The sequence below is a fragment of the Eretmochelys imbricata genome, chromosome 5 (assembly GCF_965152235.1).
Source record: "Eretmochelys imbricata isolate rEreImb1 chromosome 5, rEreImb1.hap1, whole genome shotgun sequence".
NCBI classification, from domain to species: domain Eukaryota; kingdom Metazoa; phylum Chordata; order Testudines; family Cheloniidae; genus Eretmochelys; species Eretmochelys imbricata.
Window position 1 is genome coordinate 12,632,947 of NC_135576.1, and position 17,559 is coordinate 12,650,505.

At 49.5% G+C, this 17,559-nt stretch overlaps 1 protein-coding gene across 1 annotated transcript; it reads left to right on the forward strand.

Moving 5' to 3' along the window:
- Positions 1–598: 598 nt before the first annotated feature.
- On the forward strand, positions 599–13,674 carry SIGLEC15 (sialic acid binding Ig like lectin 15). Its single transcript, XM_077818130.1, has 5 exons — positions 599–650; positions 5,580–5,963; positions 8,465–8,824; positions 12,017–12,047; positions 13,596–13,674. The coding sequence occupies exons 1-5, from the start codon at positions 599–601 to the stop codon at positions 13,672–13,674; spliced, it is 906 nt and encodes a 301-aa protein (XP_077674256.1).
- The last annotated feature ends 3,885 nt before the right edge of the window (positions 13,675–17,559 follow it).

The window sequence follows — 17,559 nt, forward strand, 5'->3', positions numbered from 1 at the left end:
TCTATGCCCCCGGTCCCACCCCCCTGCTCCTTTCTGCCCCCTGGCAGGACTGCAGTGCACCTCTGACTCCAGGCCTGTGGGGCCCCACCTGTCTCCCCGGAGCTGAGCTACCTGGGACGGGTACAGAAGCCTGGCAAGTCTCAGCTGGGGGAGGGGGACCGGGGAACAGCCCCCTTCAAGCCACAGGAGCCAGAGTGTCACTTGTTGACCCACTTTGTCAGACTCTTATAACTTCCCCATGGGTCGATGGGTTTGGAGCACTTAGGACCTTTGTCACTTTGGCTCACCCATGTATAGTAAAGGTTACAAATGGAGATGCTGTTCAGCAGGGATTTCTTGGCCCCTCCCTCGGGGGGAAAATGATCAGATGTTGAGCTCCCTTTATGTTTTCCACATGACTGACCACAAAAGTATTTTTAACCAAACCCTTTGCCAGCTTTGCTGAACTCACTCATTCCCTCCGGGGAGAGGGAAACCACTGAGGGTTCCACTCCTCAGCCAAACAGCCCGGGGCTGCGCGTCTGACCCCTCGGCTTCGGTGTGAACAATGCTGGTTTGCTGATCCAAAATCTGTCCGGAGTGAGGCGCACCAGCGACCATGAAAGGGTTTGGGCTATTTCTTGCGTGTCTACTTTGCATCTTCAAGAAGGGTGAGTTCTGACTGCTATCCCTGCCTCTATTATCACTGTCGGCCTTCTTGCTCAGCCGAGATGCCGATGGAACTGCACAATGCAATTCATTCGATAGGAACCAGAATGCTGCTTTACAGTGCCCGGAAATTCCAACTGGCTTTGGCAAGAATTACTAAATATGGCGAATAACTTATGGAAAAGACCAGCGTTCTGACTCTTTGCGGCCATGAGAGAGCCCAGGACCATCTAGGGGGGTTAATCCCAGTATCACAGCCAAATTCCAACTCAGGAGTTTACATTTACCTAAATTCCCCCTGCATTGTCAATCAGTTACAGCATTTTTCTCTGCCTGCCCTGAATTGTTGTGTAGTGTCCCTGGGAGATATTTTACAATGAACATAGTTTGCTTTAGAGTTTACTGCCCTTCAGTGGTAGACAAAATTAATGTGTGTGCACACGTACCCACCACCCACATACACGCAGAGCTGCAATGCAGTGCTTACACTTGTGATTCATAAATCAGCTCATAAAATTTAGGATTCCTACGGAGGGATGACATAATGACCCAGATTTAGCAAAGCTTTAAAGCACATGCTTAAGCATATGATTTTAATGGGACTTACGCACATGCTTAAAGTTAAGCCTCTCTTTAAGTGTCTTCTTTTCTGAATCCAGGCCCATCTGAGTATAAGATCGTTATCAGTGTGCAAGAAGATCTCTTTTGCCTGATCTTTTCAGGGTCCAAGATGAATGCTAACCAAGCCCATCATCATAGGTTTTGATCTGTGACCTCAAAATTAAGACATTTTCCACTGACAATACAGCCGCCACTAAAATATAAAACACTGAGGGCCAGAGAGGGGCAATATATAGGAAACCTAATGAAATAAATAATAATTTGCACATATATTTGCCCTTATATTGGCTTTTCCCCCTCAGAAAACATGCAGTTGACTGATGCCAGTTGTACAGGCCCAGAGATACCTGCCAGGTACCATGGAAGAACATCACATGTATAAATAAAACAACCTGTAGTCTCTACCTAACCTCTCTAGGCAGTTACCCAGTGTTCACTAATTCATAAATCCCAGGGAAGTCAAGCGGAGCTGAGAGTGCTCTGCTCTTCTGGACACCAGCTATTCAGTTTTCCCATCTACTCCGGTCTCTGATACTCAGGAAAAAGTTACGTCTGCAGTGAGCTGTCAGGGAAGATCTATAGCAGAGGTGGGCAAACTACAGCTCGGAGGCCGCATCCAGCTCTTCAGACATATTAACTTGGCCCTTGAGCTCCAGCCAGGGAGCGGGGTCCAGGGCTTGCCCCACTCCAGCCGGGGAGCAGGGTCAGGGATTTGCCCCACTCCACGCATGCCAGGGCTCCGCGCCTCTCCCGGAAGCAGTGGCATGTCCCCCCACCACCTCCTACACATAGGAGCAGCCAGGGGACTCCACATGTTTCCCCCACAGCTCCCATTGGCCAGCAACAATAGCCAATGGGAGCTGCAGGGCAGCAGCTGTGGACGGGGCAGCGCGCAGAGCCGCCTGGCCACACTGCTACATAGGAGCCAGAGGGAGCTTCTGCTTCCGGGAGTTGATTGAGGTAAGCGCTGCCTGGAGCCTGCACCCCTGACCCCCTCCCGTGCCCCAACCCCAGGCCTGATCCCCCTCCCGTCCTCCAAACCCCTTGGTCCCAGTCCAGAGCACTCTCCTACACCCCCAACCCCTCATCCCCAGCCCCACCCCAGAACCCGCACCAGCAGCCAAAGTCCTTACCCCCTCCCGCACCCCAACCCCTAATTTCATAAACATTCATGGCCCGCCATACAATTTCCATAGCTAGATGTGGCCCTCGGGCCAAAATGTTTGCCCACCCCTGATCTATATGTAACCCTTCTGCCCGTCAGAGTTGGCAGCAACAAGGGCTGGGTTCAGTATCTAGGGGTTCCATTCCAATAACACAATGCAAAGCCGTCTCGAGCCCCCACCCAGTGACCTGGGACAAATATATACCACCCCCGCTGTGCGCCTCTAAGAGGCAATACTTCCCCTCTCGCAAGTGTTAGGGGGCTTATTCCTTCACCCACTTTCTTCCCTGGTCATTCTCACATGAACAGAGAGCAACAATACCCGAAGTCCAAAGGTACAAACAATTCGATGTTTATTGGGGTGAACTTCCAGCAAGCATGATTCCAGTTTCCTTCCTTAGTGTCCCCCTTCCCAACTCTGACACCACAGAGCCTTATCTGTGTCTCTGCTCCCATTCCTGCCCTTAGCTAAACATGATTCCAATTTCCTTACCCACATTCCCTGTTCCCATTTCCCCCTTTAGCAAAACTTGATTCCAATTTCCCCACCCCCATTCCCTGTTCCCATTTCCCACACACACACTTCCTGATTGACTGCAGACTATATAGCAAAACTTGAGTTCTGCTTAGCTATACCGTAACCAATCATTTTCCTGAAATTTAACTAACCAATCCTAACATATTGTAACATGATTATTTAACCAATTATATCCCACCACCTTAATTAGTTTACACCAAGCAAAATTAATTATACAGCAGACAGAAACAATCACAGAACCAGACATTGATTATACGGACAGACAATAGGAAAATGGGGACTACAGTGATAGAACAACAAAGAAATGACGATTTCACATCCCAGCTATTGATAAGTGAGTTCTTGCCAGACAGGATGCTATCAAACTAAGTTTCCTTTTACATCTTCTAGGCACTTCCCTTTCTCTGGAGGTGATAGGCTTTATCAGGACAGGATTGTATTCCTAACAGCCCAATAGTACCTTATTTCAATGTGACTAGTTTGGAATGTGAGGATGTGACCGTTCACTTCCCAGGTTATGGCTGCCTCTGTTGCTCAGCCAAAGATCTCAGCCTAAGCACAGGGTCTCAGACTGTCACAGTAAGAGAAGGCCCTTACACCAGCAGACAGTGATTTTGATTCTCTTTCTTTCTTTTATACCTCTATAACTAGCTAAGTGATAAGAATACACCTAAATTCTTAGAGTATAAGCCTTTACAGACAGGCCTGAATATCTATATCCTAACAGCAAGCACAGAGTCTGAGTGTAGCAAAAGTCTTTTAATAATGGAGAGAAACAATGTGGCATTATGTTGGGTAAACAGCATCTACAGGATTCATAAGCAATGAGCAAAAAACCTCACCCCAAGCAAATTGGTTTCCCTTTCCCTTTGGTTCTTGAGTCCAGCAACCCAAAAGTCACCCAAAGTCCCAAAAGTCCAACAACCCAAAAGTCTCTGTCCCTGGTCAGTGCAGCGCCAGAGTTCGAAAGTTTATCTGCAGAGTTTTACCTTCCAACCTGGGTGGAGATGGGGGGGTGGGGGTTAAGGGGCACCTTACATAATCCAAAGCCAATTGCCCCACTGCTCCGCTCCACCAGCTGACCCACAAATTGGTCTGCTCTGCCAGCCACGCCATGAGCCACTCCAGCCATCCCACAAACTGCTCTGCAATATATCTTCAGGCCCCCCACTACTTAACAGAACACTCAGTGATTTCAGCTCTTAGTAATTTTAGCTCTTTTGTCATTTTAACTTGTAGTAGGGGAGCCTCAGTGCTGGTGCACCATTGGCTCAAAGTGAATTCAGCTCAGCAGCCTGTAACTAGACTCCTAATGGAATCAAAATTAGCTCTGATATTCCACAGCGGAGAGAGGAGGTGCAATTAGCATGCAAGGCCCTCACCAGGGGGCCCATACTACCAGATATTAATACCTGTCCCCAGCCTCTCTCAATTCACTCAGTTTTGGAACCCATGTCCCTTGCCTAGCGAGTACTACTTAGTTGATGGTGAGTCCCTCCATCATAACAAAAGGCCAAGTACAGTTCCACTGTCCTTGATTCACATAATCAGGATAATAACAATTTATTCTTCCTGCCTCAATAACAGAGACACTGGGGATCCCACAGCAGCCAAAGTGACCATTTGGGCAGCTATGGGCTCATGCTAGGCAGGGTGGGTGTACCTATGCAAATGAGATCAGCCCCTGAAGTTCTTTTCCACAACTGTCAAGGTAACGACATCAGATTCTGACACTTCTATGTGTATTCCACTCCGGTGAAAGCTGGTTTTGTGAAGAGGTTTCGAGAGAAGGATTATCAAACAGCAAAGATTAAATCTGGCCCAGGCATGAAGGAAATGCAGTTCCCACTAACTGCAACTAGATTTTTATCAGGGCTGGATTTGTCAAGACAGAGAGATTTTTTGTTTTGTTTCCTGCAACACTTTTGGGTGGGGTACTCACGGTGTAGTTCCAGGGAAAGGGATTGTTTACGGAAGTTACTGGCAGCTGTAGGGTACTATAGGGCCCTGGTTCCACTGCTCTGCCTCGAACACTGACTGCTTTCCTCTAACAGTCAAAGACGGTCTCTCTCCTCCAAGACAGCTGGGGGGAAGGTGCTGGGAACTGGCATGCACACTCCAGCCTTGCCATGTTCGTTAGATCAGTATTGCCAGCAGCTCTTAAGTCTGCCTTTAGAGCCCATCACTCACAAATGACATGTCCCCGGGTTGATAAGAAGGTGGACTTCTGGAAATGTCAGAAGCCACAACCTCCCTACGGAGAATGCTGCCATTCTAACTGAGCGTGCAATGAAGAAGGTGGCACATTAACGTGTGCGCTCCTATTGGAGCTGCTGAACCCACTGGGTTAAAGGGCTTGATCATGCCCAAAGGACAAAGGCATAACATAACCTACAGATCTGTGAGATGGCTCCTCGCACAAAAAAGAGAGGATATAAAATGCCTGGAGCCAATGAAGTATCTATAAGCTCACTAAGGATGGATCAGGTAGGACTCAGGGTAAGGTGGGGCTCTCCTGATTTATAGGAGAAAAAGTCATTCTTCAGGTTTGGTACATCAGCCTTTATGGTTTATTCAGGTTTCTGAAGCCAGTTCCTTTGGTTCCAGGTTTGCAGTCCAATGGGTGGTCCATTCAGGTTCCATCAGATGCTACTGGTGAGATTGGAAAGGCGGTTGTTCTGCCCTGTACTTTCACACACCCCCACAAAACATATGACCGGACCCTCACAACCATTTGGAGGATCAAGGAACCTTACGATGGGATGGTAGTGTTCAAATGCGTTACTCACAGCTCGAGCGACCTCTGTAAAACTGCAGTTAGCTACAAGAACAAGTACAAACTGATTGGAAACCCCAGGCACAATAACCTCTCCATCAAGATCGACAACCTGACCTGGAGCGACAGCAACAGATACTTCTGCCGGGTGGAGTTTTCTGGGGATCTTCATGACAAGTACGAAAGCAGGACTGGGATAAGGCTCCATTTGATAGGTAAGAGAACATCAGTTCTAAAGGTGCTACCGACAGAGGCTAGAGCTGGAAGGATATGGAAGCTGGAGGGACCACTTCATGCTAGTTGCCACTGAACTCCACACTGAGACTTCGTCTACACTACGGGGGTAAGTCGACCAAAGTTACGCAACTCCAGCTACATGAATAACGTAGCTGGAGTCGACATAGCTTAGGTCAATTTACTGCGGGGTCTACACCGTGCTGGGTCTACGGGAGTCTCCCGTCAATATACCTTACACTTCTCCTTCTGTGGGGAGTACTGGGGTCGACCAGAAAGCGATCTGCCATCGATTTAGTGAGTCTTCATTAGACCCATTAAATCGACCCCCGGCGCATCAATTGCCAGAGCATCAATCCCGCGGTAGTGTAGACATAGCCACAGCATTGAACCAATACTAGTCATTCCTGAGGAGCTCTACAACATCAGATTAGGGCATTTTTCTGAGCATCTAAGATGCTCAGATACTATGCTGATGTGTACAATATAAGAACCAGAATAAATAGAATAGAATAGAAGCTAGGGGGAACTGTGGCAGGGAAAAGGGCTGGCTTCTGGCCACCAGGAGTAAGAAACAAATTGAGATTGGGGTGCAGGAAGGGGTGAGGGCTCTGGTTGGCGATGCGGGCTCTGGGCTGGGGCTGGGGATGAGAGGTTTGGGGTGCAGGAGGGTGCTCTGGGCGGGGCTCGAGGGGTTTGGAGGGCAGGAAGGGGATCAGGGCTAGGGCAGGGGATTGGGGTGTGGGGAGAGGCTCAGGGGTGCAGGTTCTGGGTGGCACTTATCTCAAGTGGCTCCTGGAATCAGCGGCATGTCCTTTCTCCGTCTCCTATGTGGAGACGCAGCCAGGCAACTTTGCATGCTGCCCTGTTCACAGGCACTGCTCCTGCAGCTCCCTTTGGCTGCGGTTCCCCACCAATGGGAGCTGCAGGGGTGGTGGCTGGGTCGGGGGCAGCATGCAGAGCGGAGGTCCCTCGCTACCCCTACATGTAGGGGCCGGAGAGGGAGCCATGCCACTGCTTCCGGGAGCCACATGGAGGGGCCCCCAACCCTGCTCCCCAGCTGGAGCGCTGGAGCAGAGCAAGCCTTAAACCCCACTTCCCAGCAGGAGTTCGAGGGACAGATTAAAACAGCTGGCAGGCCAGATCCAGCCCGTGGGGAGTAGTTTGCCCACGCCTGATCTAGAGCCCCAACTGAGCTTGGGGACTCATCATACCAGGCGCTGAGCAGACAGATAGTATGAGAGAGACCCCACCTGAGGGTCTGCAATCTAATCAGACAACGGGAAAGAGGGGAAGTGGATGCCCAGACAGGTGAAGCTATTTGCCCAAGGTCACATGGCAGCTCAGCGTCAGCAGCAGAACCCAGGTCTCTGAATCCAGTTGCCATGCCCTATCCACTAAACCATGCTGCAGCCACTGAAATCAATAGGGCTTTCATGGATGCAGGGTCCAACTGTGCAGAACTCACGGCAGCATCAGGGCCACGGTTCTGTTAGCTCAGTGGTTTTCAAGCTTTTTAGGCTGTGTACTCCTTTCCAAAGTCTACCGTGTACCACATCTGAGATAGGGTCACAATATACCTAGGATTAGCTTGCCAAGCCTGACTAAAAGTGTGTTGTCCGCCATTACAGGATTTTTCTCGAGTACCCTTTGACGAGATCTTGCATGTCCCTAGAGGTACGCGTACCCCTGTTCAGAAACCACCATTAGCTGATAATCCGGCTCTAGTTGCATCTGGGGAAGTTTCTTCACTTCCCTTGCTGGGTGTAGCACTACTGGTAGGCAATGGCAGGAGTACTGCACCCCCAAAGACTGTCCAGGGTCCAGCAACGGATGAGTGATCCCTTCCTGTGGGGGTCTGCAAAGTGTCTGAGGTTATTTTTTAAAAAAATAGCAGTAATACCTTTAAAAGAACATATTCGTCTGCACCTGGGTGACATTTTACATCTGAGGAAGGCACTTCACACCCACGAATTCATTCACACAACTCCTCCATGCAAGGGATACACTGTATTTGCAGTCCAATTGTTGCAGGCATTGTGCAATTGCATAAGAATCAGGCCGTGAAACTGACTAGTCTATTTTCATTGCTCAGGCTGCATGAGAGACTAACAATAAATAAACCAAACCACACAGAGAGCGAAGGGAAAATTAGATTGATGACATTCTTTCTATTTTTAATCACCCCGATGTCAACAGTAATCATAAAACAGGGAAGGAACTCCGATCCCCTGACTCTGAGGCCTGGGCTCTATTTGCTTGAACCCGGTGCTTCTCTCTAAAGCACAGGGGTGATGATGAAATCAAGAGCCAGGAAATGTTGAAGGAAAAGGAGCGATGAGAGACTTGATCTCGACGTTACAAAATCATAGCAGTCTAGGAATCAGCTCAGGCCAACAATGGCACTAAATGCTTTGAGCCCCAAACCAGCATAGTATTTGAATCTTCATTTGATTTTAAATACTTCTTGTGACCCGCACAGCTGCTCCCAGGATTGTTAACATCACCATTGGCTCCAACCAGGACCGTACCTTCAGAGCGCAGTGTACAGCCGAAGGGGAGCCACTGCCTTCTCTGACATGGACCGGCCCTCTCTTCAGCAATGCAACGTCAGTCACAAGCTTGAACCACCAGATAACCAAAGAGTTGCACTACCTGACTCGCGATGGAAAATACACGTGCACAGCCGTTAACAGCCACGGGAGAGCGGAGGGAGCCGTGTATTTCTATAAATTCAAAGCAGCAAGCAGCTCCTTGATTCCGATCCTGATGTTTGTAGCACTAGGAATTAAAGCCCTGGTGTTGCTGATGATATTAGGAATTGCTGGGTTTTGGAGGGCAGGTATGTGCTGTTATTTATTTGCTTTCATACCCTTCTCTGCGTTTAATCAGACTGTTAACTAGTGGAGTGACTCAGCGGAAAGAAAAAGACGCAATCCGCCAGGATTTTCCTCCTCTAGGGATGTTTAATAACTGAAAAGCCAAGCAAAGTAACAAGGAAAGAAGGAGAAACGCAAAACTGCCCAGATGCCAGTTACAGGGTTGCTGGATTCAGCCCTTGTATTTTTTTAAAAGACACAGTAAACAGGAGTTTCCATATGTCTAACACTATGGGTTTAGGAAGCAAGATGTATGGCTGGGAGGTGCCATTTTAAAACAGACTAATTATTAATGCTTTGCGCCTAGACACCGTCACAACTTGCCTTCAGTACACGTGACAGAATAGTTTAATCCTCACAGTATCGTCATCCTCATTTCACAGATGGCAAAACTGAGGAGAGGGGTTAAGGGACTTGCTCAAGGCCACAGAGAGTATGTCTACACAGCCCACAGCACTGAGTTTCAGAGCCCAGGTCGACAGACTTGGGCTCATGCTACAGCACTAAAAATTGGTGCCCAGATGTTGCAGCTCAGGCTCGGGAGCCCAGGGATGGGGGTGGGCTTTGCGGCCCTGACTCCAGCCCAACCTGCAATGTCCACACAGCTGGTTTTAACGCTGTAGGTCGAGCCCGGTTCTGAGACTTGCTGCGTAAATGTAACACAGAGGGAGAATCACTGTCTGTCTGCATACTCCCATGGCCCATGTCACTGTATTAGCTGAGTGCTTCACAAGCATTCGTGGATTTTCATCCTCACAATGCCCCAGTGAGGCTGGAGTAGGGAAATATTATTCCCCTGTTGCGGCTGCTGCTGTTCCCCCAACCCCTGGCCCTGGGGTTCCCGCTGCTGCCTGGTGGGTCCCCGGCTGCTCTGCTGGGCCAGGGCTGCGTCCTGCTGCTCTCCCCGTGAGCACCCACCACCCTGCCCGCAGCCAGCCCCTGCCGCACCCCCTGCCCGCAGCCAGCCCCTGCCTCCGGCCACTCCTGCCGCACTCCCTGCCCTGCCTCCAGCCACCACCACACCCGCTGCCCTGCCTCCAGCCCCCGTCTCCAGCCGCACCCCCTGCCCTGCCTCCAGCCACCCCCGCACCCCCTGCCTGCAGCCAGCCCCTGTCTCCAGCCACCCCCGCACCCCCTGCCTGCAGCCAGCCCCTGTCTCCAGCCACCCCCGCACCCCCTGCCTGCAGCCAGCCCCTGCCGCACACACCCCCTGCCCTTCAAGCACCAGCCCCTGCCGCACCCCCTGCCCTGCCCGCACCAGCCCCTGCCGCACCCCCTGCCCTGCCCGCAGCCAGCCCCTGCCGCACCCCCTGCCCTGCCCGCAGCCAGCCCCTGCCGCACCCCCTGCCCTGCCCGCAGCCAGCCCCTGCCGCACCCCCTGCCCTGCCCGCAGCCAGCCCCTGCCGCACCCCCTGCCCTGCCCGCAGCCAGCCCCTGCCGCACCCCCTGCCCTGCCCGCAGCCAGCCCCTTCCGCACCCCCTGCCCTGCCCGCAGCCAGCCCCTTCCGCACCCCCTGCCCTGCCCGCAGCCAACCCCTACCTCCAGCCAACCCCGCACCCCCTTGCCTCCAGCCAACCCCGCACCCCCTTGCCTCCAGCCAACCCCGCACCCCCTTGCCTCCAGCCAACCCCGCACCCTCCTGTCTCCAGCCAACCCCGCACCCTCCTGTCTCCAGCCAACCCCGCACCCTCCTGTCTCCAGCCAACCCCGCACCCTCCTGTCTCCAGCCAACCCCGCACCCTCCTGTCTCCAGCCAACCCCGCACCCTCCTGTCTCCAGCCAACCCCGCACCCTCCTGTCTCCAGCCAACCCCGCACTCTCCTGTCTCCAGCCAGCCCTGCACCCCCTGCTTGCAGCCAGCCCCTGTCTCCAGCCACCCCCGCACCCCCTGCCTGCAGCCAGCCCCTGTCTACAGCCACCCCCGCACCCCCTGCCTGCAGCCAGCCCCTGCCGCACACACCCCCTGCCCTTCAAGCACCAGCCCTGCCGCACCCTCTGCCCTGCCCGCAGCCAGCCCCTGCCGTACCCCCTGCCCTGCCTGCAGCCAGCCCCTGCCGCACCCCCTGCCCTGCCCGCAGCCAGCCCCTGCCGCACCCCCTGCCCTGCCCGCAGCCAGCCCCTACCTCCAGCCAGCCCCGCACCCCCTTGCCTCCAGCCGGCCCCGCACCCCCTTGCCTCCAGCCGGCCCCGCACCCCCTTGCCTCCAGCCGGCCCCGCACCCCCTTGCCTCCAGCCAACCCCGCACCCCCTTGCCTCCAGCCAACCCCGCACCCCCTTGCCTCCAGCCAACCCCGCACCCCCTTGCCTCCAGCCAGCCCCGCACCCTCCTGCCTCCAGCCAGCCCTGCCCCCCCTGCCTCCAGCTAGCCCTGCCCCCCCTGCCTCCAGCTAGCCCTGCCCCACGCCCCTGTCTGCAGCTGGCCCCACGTCCACTGGTGCCCTGCAGTTCCCAGGCCAGTAACCCTGCACACCTGCTTCAATGAGGGGGGCAGGGAGCAGCTGGGACCCACACATGTGCACACCCTAGGATGACTAGACAGCAAGTGTGAAAAATCAGGACAGGGGTTGGGGGGTAATAGGAGCCTATATAAGAAAAAGACCCAAAAATCGGGACAGTCCCTATAAAATCGGGACATCTGGTCCCCCTAGCACACCCCCAGGGAGTGGCGGGGACCCACACATGTGAAACGGATCTCATTTCTAGTTCAGGCCCATCTTTTTAAAAAAGAACTTTCGGCAGGGTTAACACACACCCGTATTTTCGCGGACGGGTCAGGCTTTTTGGTTCTTAAATCGCCATCCGGGAGGAATTTTTAAATTTTAAAAATTCCTCCCGGGAAAATATGGACGTATGGTAACCCTGTTGGTACAAAAAATACATACTGGGGCACATCCCTTAACTCAGAACTTTTTATAGGGAACTGGTTGTTAAGATTTTGGCAGCTCATCACTGCATCTAGGAAGGAGCAGCGAGATGCTTTGTTCCTTGTATTTAGACGTCAGTCCCACTATATTGAAAGACTAACCATAAACAGAACTTAAGAAATTTTTTCCCATTCATTGTGGTTCAGAAACCCACCATCAATGCTGGATTATCAGCTCTTCCAACTGAAATTTGCAGTAAACTAATACGCATCTTTATTCTCACCTGACAGGTCATGGCACAGCCCCATCCAGGCTGTCCAGGTAAGAACATCATGCCTTCTGTCAAGTTAACAAGCTTGGACTTCCTTTTTAAGCAGGAAACTGCAACTTATCCTTGACTTGGTAACCACCTTAGAATCTCAGGGCTGGTCTATACACAGTTCTTGTTCCAATGAAACTATATTGCTTTAGAAATAGACGTGAATCAAGGCAGCTCTCTACTGTGGACTGTTACCCCAGTATAAAGGTGCTTGTATCAATATACCAAAATAAGCTATACTGATATAAGCCCCTTTATATCAGTATCATGGTCTGCACACTAGAGGGGTGAATCATTTTTGGTTTTTGCCTGCGACCTGTCCATGACTTTTACTAAAAATGCCCACGACAAAATCTTAACCTTACTGATTGTCAGTTGGCTCCACGTAGGTAATCCAATTTTTAAGGCTAATCTCCCAAAAAATTTGTTCCAGGCTGAACCTCAGAAGTAAACCACAAACATCTGTAGCCTAAAGGAAACTTTTGGGGATTAAACGAGTCTTTAAAAATGTGTTAGCTGACTTCCACTTAACTCAAGGGTAGATCTAGCCTAACAACATTGTAAATTTAAGTGGAAAACACCTAGCTGTGCCAGGAACATGTCTTTCAACCCTGCTAGGAGTGACTCATCCCTTGACCTTGTTAAAGTTGATGAACTGGGTCCCATGCATTTGACTGTGTCTTGTGGGCTTGGTCTACACTGTGAAGTTTTGCTGGCATAGCTATGCCAGCGAGGATCCTGGGGAAAAAAATCACACTCCCCATTCGCCTCTCCAGCCCACATTGTTATGTCAACAAAACCCTGGCACAGGCATAACTGTGCCAAAAGAAGAGAGCTTTTGTTGACTTTGCTAATGTTGTTCGGGAAGGTGGTGTAGTTATGCCCACAGAACAACTTTTGCTGGCATACTCTGCATCTCCACTAGGGGGCTTTGCTGACATAGTTATACTGCCAAAAGCTCTATGGGGTGGAAATGCCCTATGTCACTTTATCAAGAATCAGGGGGTAGCCATGTTAGTCTGTACCCAGAAAAACAACGAGGAATCCGGTGGCACCTTAAAGACTAACAGATTTATTTGGGCATATAAATCTGTTAGTCTTTAAGGTGCTACCGGACTCCTCGTTGTTCTTATGTCACTTTAGATGACAGCTTAAAAACCAAGGTCCTGGATGCTCCACATGAATATTCAAGATCCCATGACACCTCTCATGAGTGGAGAGGTTTGTCCCTGTCATCTAAGGCTCAGAAGCAGCTGCCTGGCAGTAGTGTTGTATGCATATAGTTTGTGAAATGCTTTTGGATCCTTCAGGATGAAAAACACTACATACAAACACATGAAACTAAAAAAACAAAACAAAAGATGGCAGGACCAACTTCAAATAAAATGGGTTATCATCAGGTTGATTCTGACGCCCTGAAACTGTGATCTGAAATCAGCTAAGTTCTAAAGATCGCATCATTTCAAAAGCCCTGCATAGGGAATCCAGCATTTATATTTACTGCCAACGGACACACTAGCCTTTACCTTTCTCGACTCTTTGGTTGGCAGGCAACAAGCGCAAGACTCTACATATGAAAATCTTGACCGCAGAAACAACTGTGGCAGTCAGAGTTTGCCGACAGAATGACCTGCAGCAACTTGGCCTTTGGAATCTGGACCACATCATTTTCCACATATTTACACATGTTGATCTCCTATTCATTACATGTAAAACAAAACAGGTTATGTTTGTGTGTCTTTTCTCCCACAACGTGCATCTGTGCTACCGGCTCTGATGAATGGACTGTCAGACTGGTCATGCATGAGCAGGTTGGGCCCTACGGGCTGCAACCTGCAGAAAATGTAAGCTCTGAGGAAGGAAAAAGGAACGGTAGGTAAAGAGAGCGAGAAAAGGGAAGGAATATCCAGGGCAAAGGAGAAGACGACTACTTTAGATGTCAGTTCCAACCAACCGGCATATTTTCAGCCTGTACCACTCAGCATTCAGGACACAGTTAAAAGTCAAACGCTGGCTCCTGGCTGCATTTTCCAAACATTATTTCAAAACCATTTGCCCCCCGCCACTAGAACTTAACAAAACGCATGCAGCTTATTAAAGACAACAAACGGACTGAGGGTCCTGTTTCAAACTTCAGCCTTTCTTCAGATGTGAAGAAAAAGGTTGTTGGGTTTTTTTTTTAAGTGGCAGGAAAATATATATTTTGTATATTTTATAAATATTTACTCTTCCTCTTAAAACCTGCTGAAAAAAGTTATTCCATCTTTTTTTAAAAAAGAAACCACCTTGGCCCCTCCCTGTCCCCCAAATATACTTACCTTCTGGCAGAGACGGTCAGCCCAAAAGGGAAACGTTTTCAGAAAGCCGTGGGAGTGGAAAACAGGACACTGGAATGAGAACTGTATTGCAGCCTCAATTCTAGCAGTATATACATTATATGACATTTGCTTATGATAAGAGGCTTCATAGACTACATTGCAGTAAAAATTGTGTTAGCTATATCATCAACCTCTCTCTCTCACACACACACATGCAGATAAGATCGATTATAGCTGGTTAAAAATTTTCTGTCCAACTGTTTTTCCAATGGAAAATGGCTATTTGACTAAACAGAAATTTCTGCAAAAAACTGTTGGTTTTTTTTTTTTTTGTCAAAAATGTTTTAACTTTTGTGGAAAAAAAATCACCTGGGAAAAGAATTGTTTTCAGCAACTGAAAACCAACATTTTTCAAATCTTGTCCAAAAAAAATTCATTTTTCTATGAAAACCCCCAAAATATTCTAAATTTTTTTTTCCAAAAAAGAAATATTCCCAGCCAACTCTCATACATAGATGCGTTATGCAGAACGGTTCCTTCAGCAGGCTCACCCCGCACTTTATATACTGCGCTACAGTGCTCACTATTAAAGAGTCGCCATTCATCAACAATTACCACTGACACACCTGTTTGTTATTACTACATTTTGATATCATGGTAGCACATAAAGGCCTTGAATGAGGATGCGGATGCCAGCATGATGGCTGCTGTACTAACATGCATAAAGATGGCTATGCTATGGATGGCTTACAGTCAAAGGGTACGTCTACACTTGCAATCCTGAAATGCTACTGCTGCGCATGGAAATATACCCAATCTAGCTTTAATCTAGTTAGCTCAACCGCATGGGCATCACCATGGGCTAGCTGCATGAGTAGTTACCCAGGGTCCAGGCGGGCTTGCCCAGCCAGCCTGCAGATTCACGGCTCTGGTGCCCAAGGTGGCTCGGGTACATCTGCTCAAGCTGCAGTCACAGCCTGGGATTACAGTAAGGATGTACTCTAAAAGGCACAAACGGACGACGGGTTGGGGATAGGGAATAAAATACAAGCTAATGAACATGGTGGTGACAGGCCGTTTTGTTGCTATAGGCTTTTGCTGCTTTGAACTGAGAGTAGCAGGGAGGTAACAGCGGGACCCTAGGTATCTAATTACATGGCCTCCATTACCGTGGCATATGAACACCTCACGATCTTTTTTTTAAAGCAAAGTTACAATGAACCATTAACATACAACATCGCCCACTACTTATTCAGGGTGAGGCTAATAGTCAAAGAGCTTGGTTAAAGATTCTGGCTTGCCAGCTTCTCCTCTGAGCATACCAAAAAATACATTTATCCTCACACACCCCTGTGTGGTAGGGCAGGGCTGGAATCCCTTTTCGACAGATGAGGAACAAAGGCATAGAGAGAATAAGTGATGTGTCCTAGGTCACGCAAAATGGGTGGCAGAGAAGGGACTTGAAACCAGGTCTCTGAAGTGCTCAGCCAATGCCCTAACCACTCGGGGAGTTACCAGTAGTAAGGGAGAGAGAAAAGACAGGAATGAGGACAGTGATAGTCACAGCTGGTCACAGGACCAGCCATGACAGCTGGCCAGGTTTTGTAGGCACAACAGAGTGGAGTTTTAATGGGGGGCTGTGGAGGAGGATGACGTAGTGGCTGTACAGATATTAATTGGGGAATTTTCCCCTTGCAAAATGGCATCATAGAAGAAAGCAGGGAGTTGTTTGAAGAAGCCAGGTGAGGAATAAAGGCTGGGAATGTTGGCAGAGTCGCGGGGGGGAAAGGGGTCAACATCGCAATATGTTACTCTTTCAGGCCTGATTTCCTGTGGTTGTTTCCTTATCTACATAGCAAGAACTAGCTGCAGGATCTGATGCTGCAGTGTGGAAACCATGGGGATATTTTGGCTTAATGGTGACCATCGCGCAGGATATATTGAATTCCAATTTGGGGATCAATCCTGCACCCATTGGAGGCAGTGGGAAAACTCCCTGACATCCACAGAAGTGGGAATAGGCCTTAAAAACTGCAGCAAGGAGTTCAGTCTTGAGGTCTCAACCTGACCACCCTCCTACCGTTCCCATAGTGCTAAATGGGACAAGGCCTTTATATGGAAAAGGCCTGGGACAACCTAATAAGACTGTGTCTAAAGTCCTATCCAAAACAGGTTAGAAATACCGGCTTCTGGTTTAGAAGCTCCTTTTGGTGAGCAATGGCTAATGTCACTTTAAATGACTCACCACCCGAGGAGGCCGTTCCCGGTGATGGTGCAGATGGAGTCCTTGCCTTTTGGAGAAAGCAGGAGTCAGTGAGCTGCAGAACTGCCACAAGAGAAATTCAGTATTTTATTTTATTTTTTTAAAAACTTTTCAGTTGTCTGAACTGTTTTGAGGTACTCGTTCTTCATCTTCAGCTGATGTCATTTACCTTTCAGTGTTGCCCTGGAATTGCTGTGGATTCATTATCAAAGACGGTCAAATTAATAAGGACTCAGGAAATCTTGAGTTCAATACCAGGCTCTGCCACAGACTTCGTGTGTCACCCTGCGCAGGTCACTTCAATCTAGTCTGTGCCTTGGTTCCCCATCTGTAAAATGGGGCTAGTTCTTCCCTGTTTGGAGGCTAAAATCCATTGATGATTGTTAGATGGTCGGATACTATGGTGATAAGAGCCATGTAAGTAATTACATAGATACCCTTGATTTAATTAATGTGTTTCACAACAGCTTGAACTCCATTTTGGGATGCATAGAATTTACTTTCAGTAACTCTGAAACCCTAATTCCTCCAAGCCCCACACTGCACCTTCCTCTTTGGTAATTACCCTCCATAACATTCACTTTGACTGACCGCAATAACCTACCGTTTGTAACTGCTGTGACTAGAATGGTGGTTATGTTGGGTTTCAGTATTAAGCAGTCAATTAAATCTAAAGTACAGTGCGTGTTTGCTAGACTCATGGGCCGGAGAGCAGATTAGATCTCCTTTACTTCTGCATCACTGCCCTCGCCCAGCAAACAAAATTCTAGGCAATCTGCCCACAGTGCATTCACTCTCATCACTGCATTACAGCAGGAGCCGCAACAAAAGGCCCCTGCAGTGAGAGAGCTGCCCCCTGACCTCAAGATACCTACTGGATCTCATTTCCTTCCTCACCTGACTCTATAAAGGGATAGAAAGAATAAGGAAAGG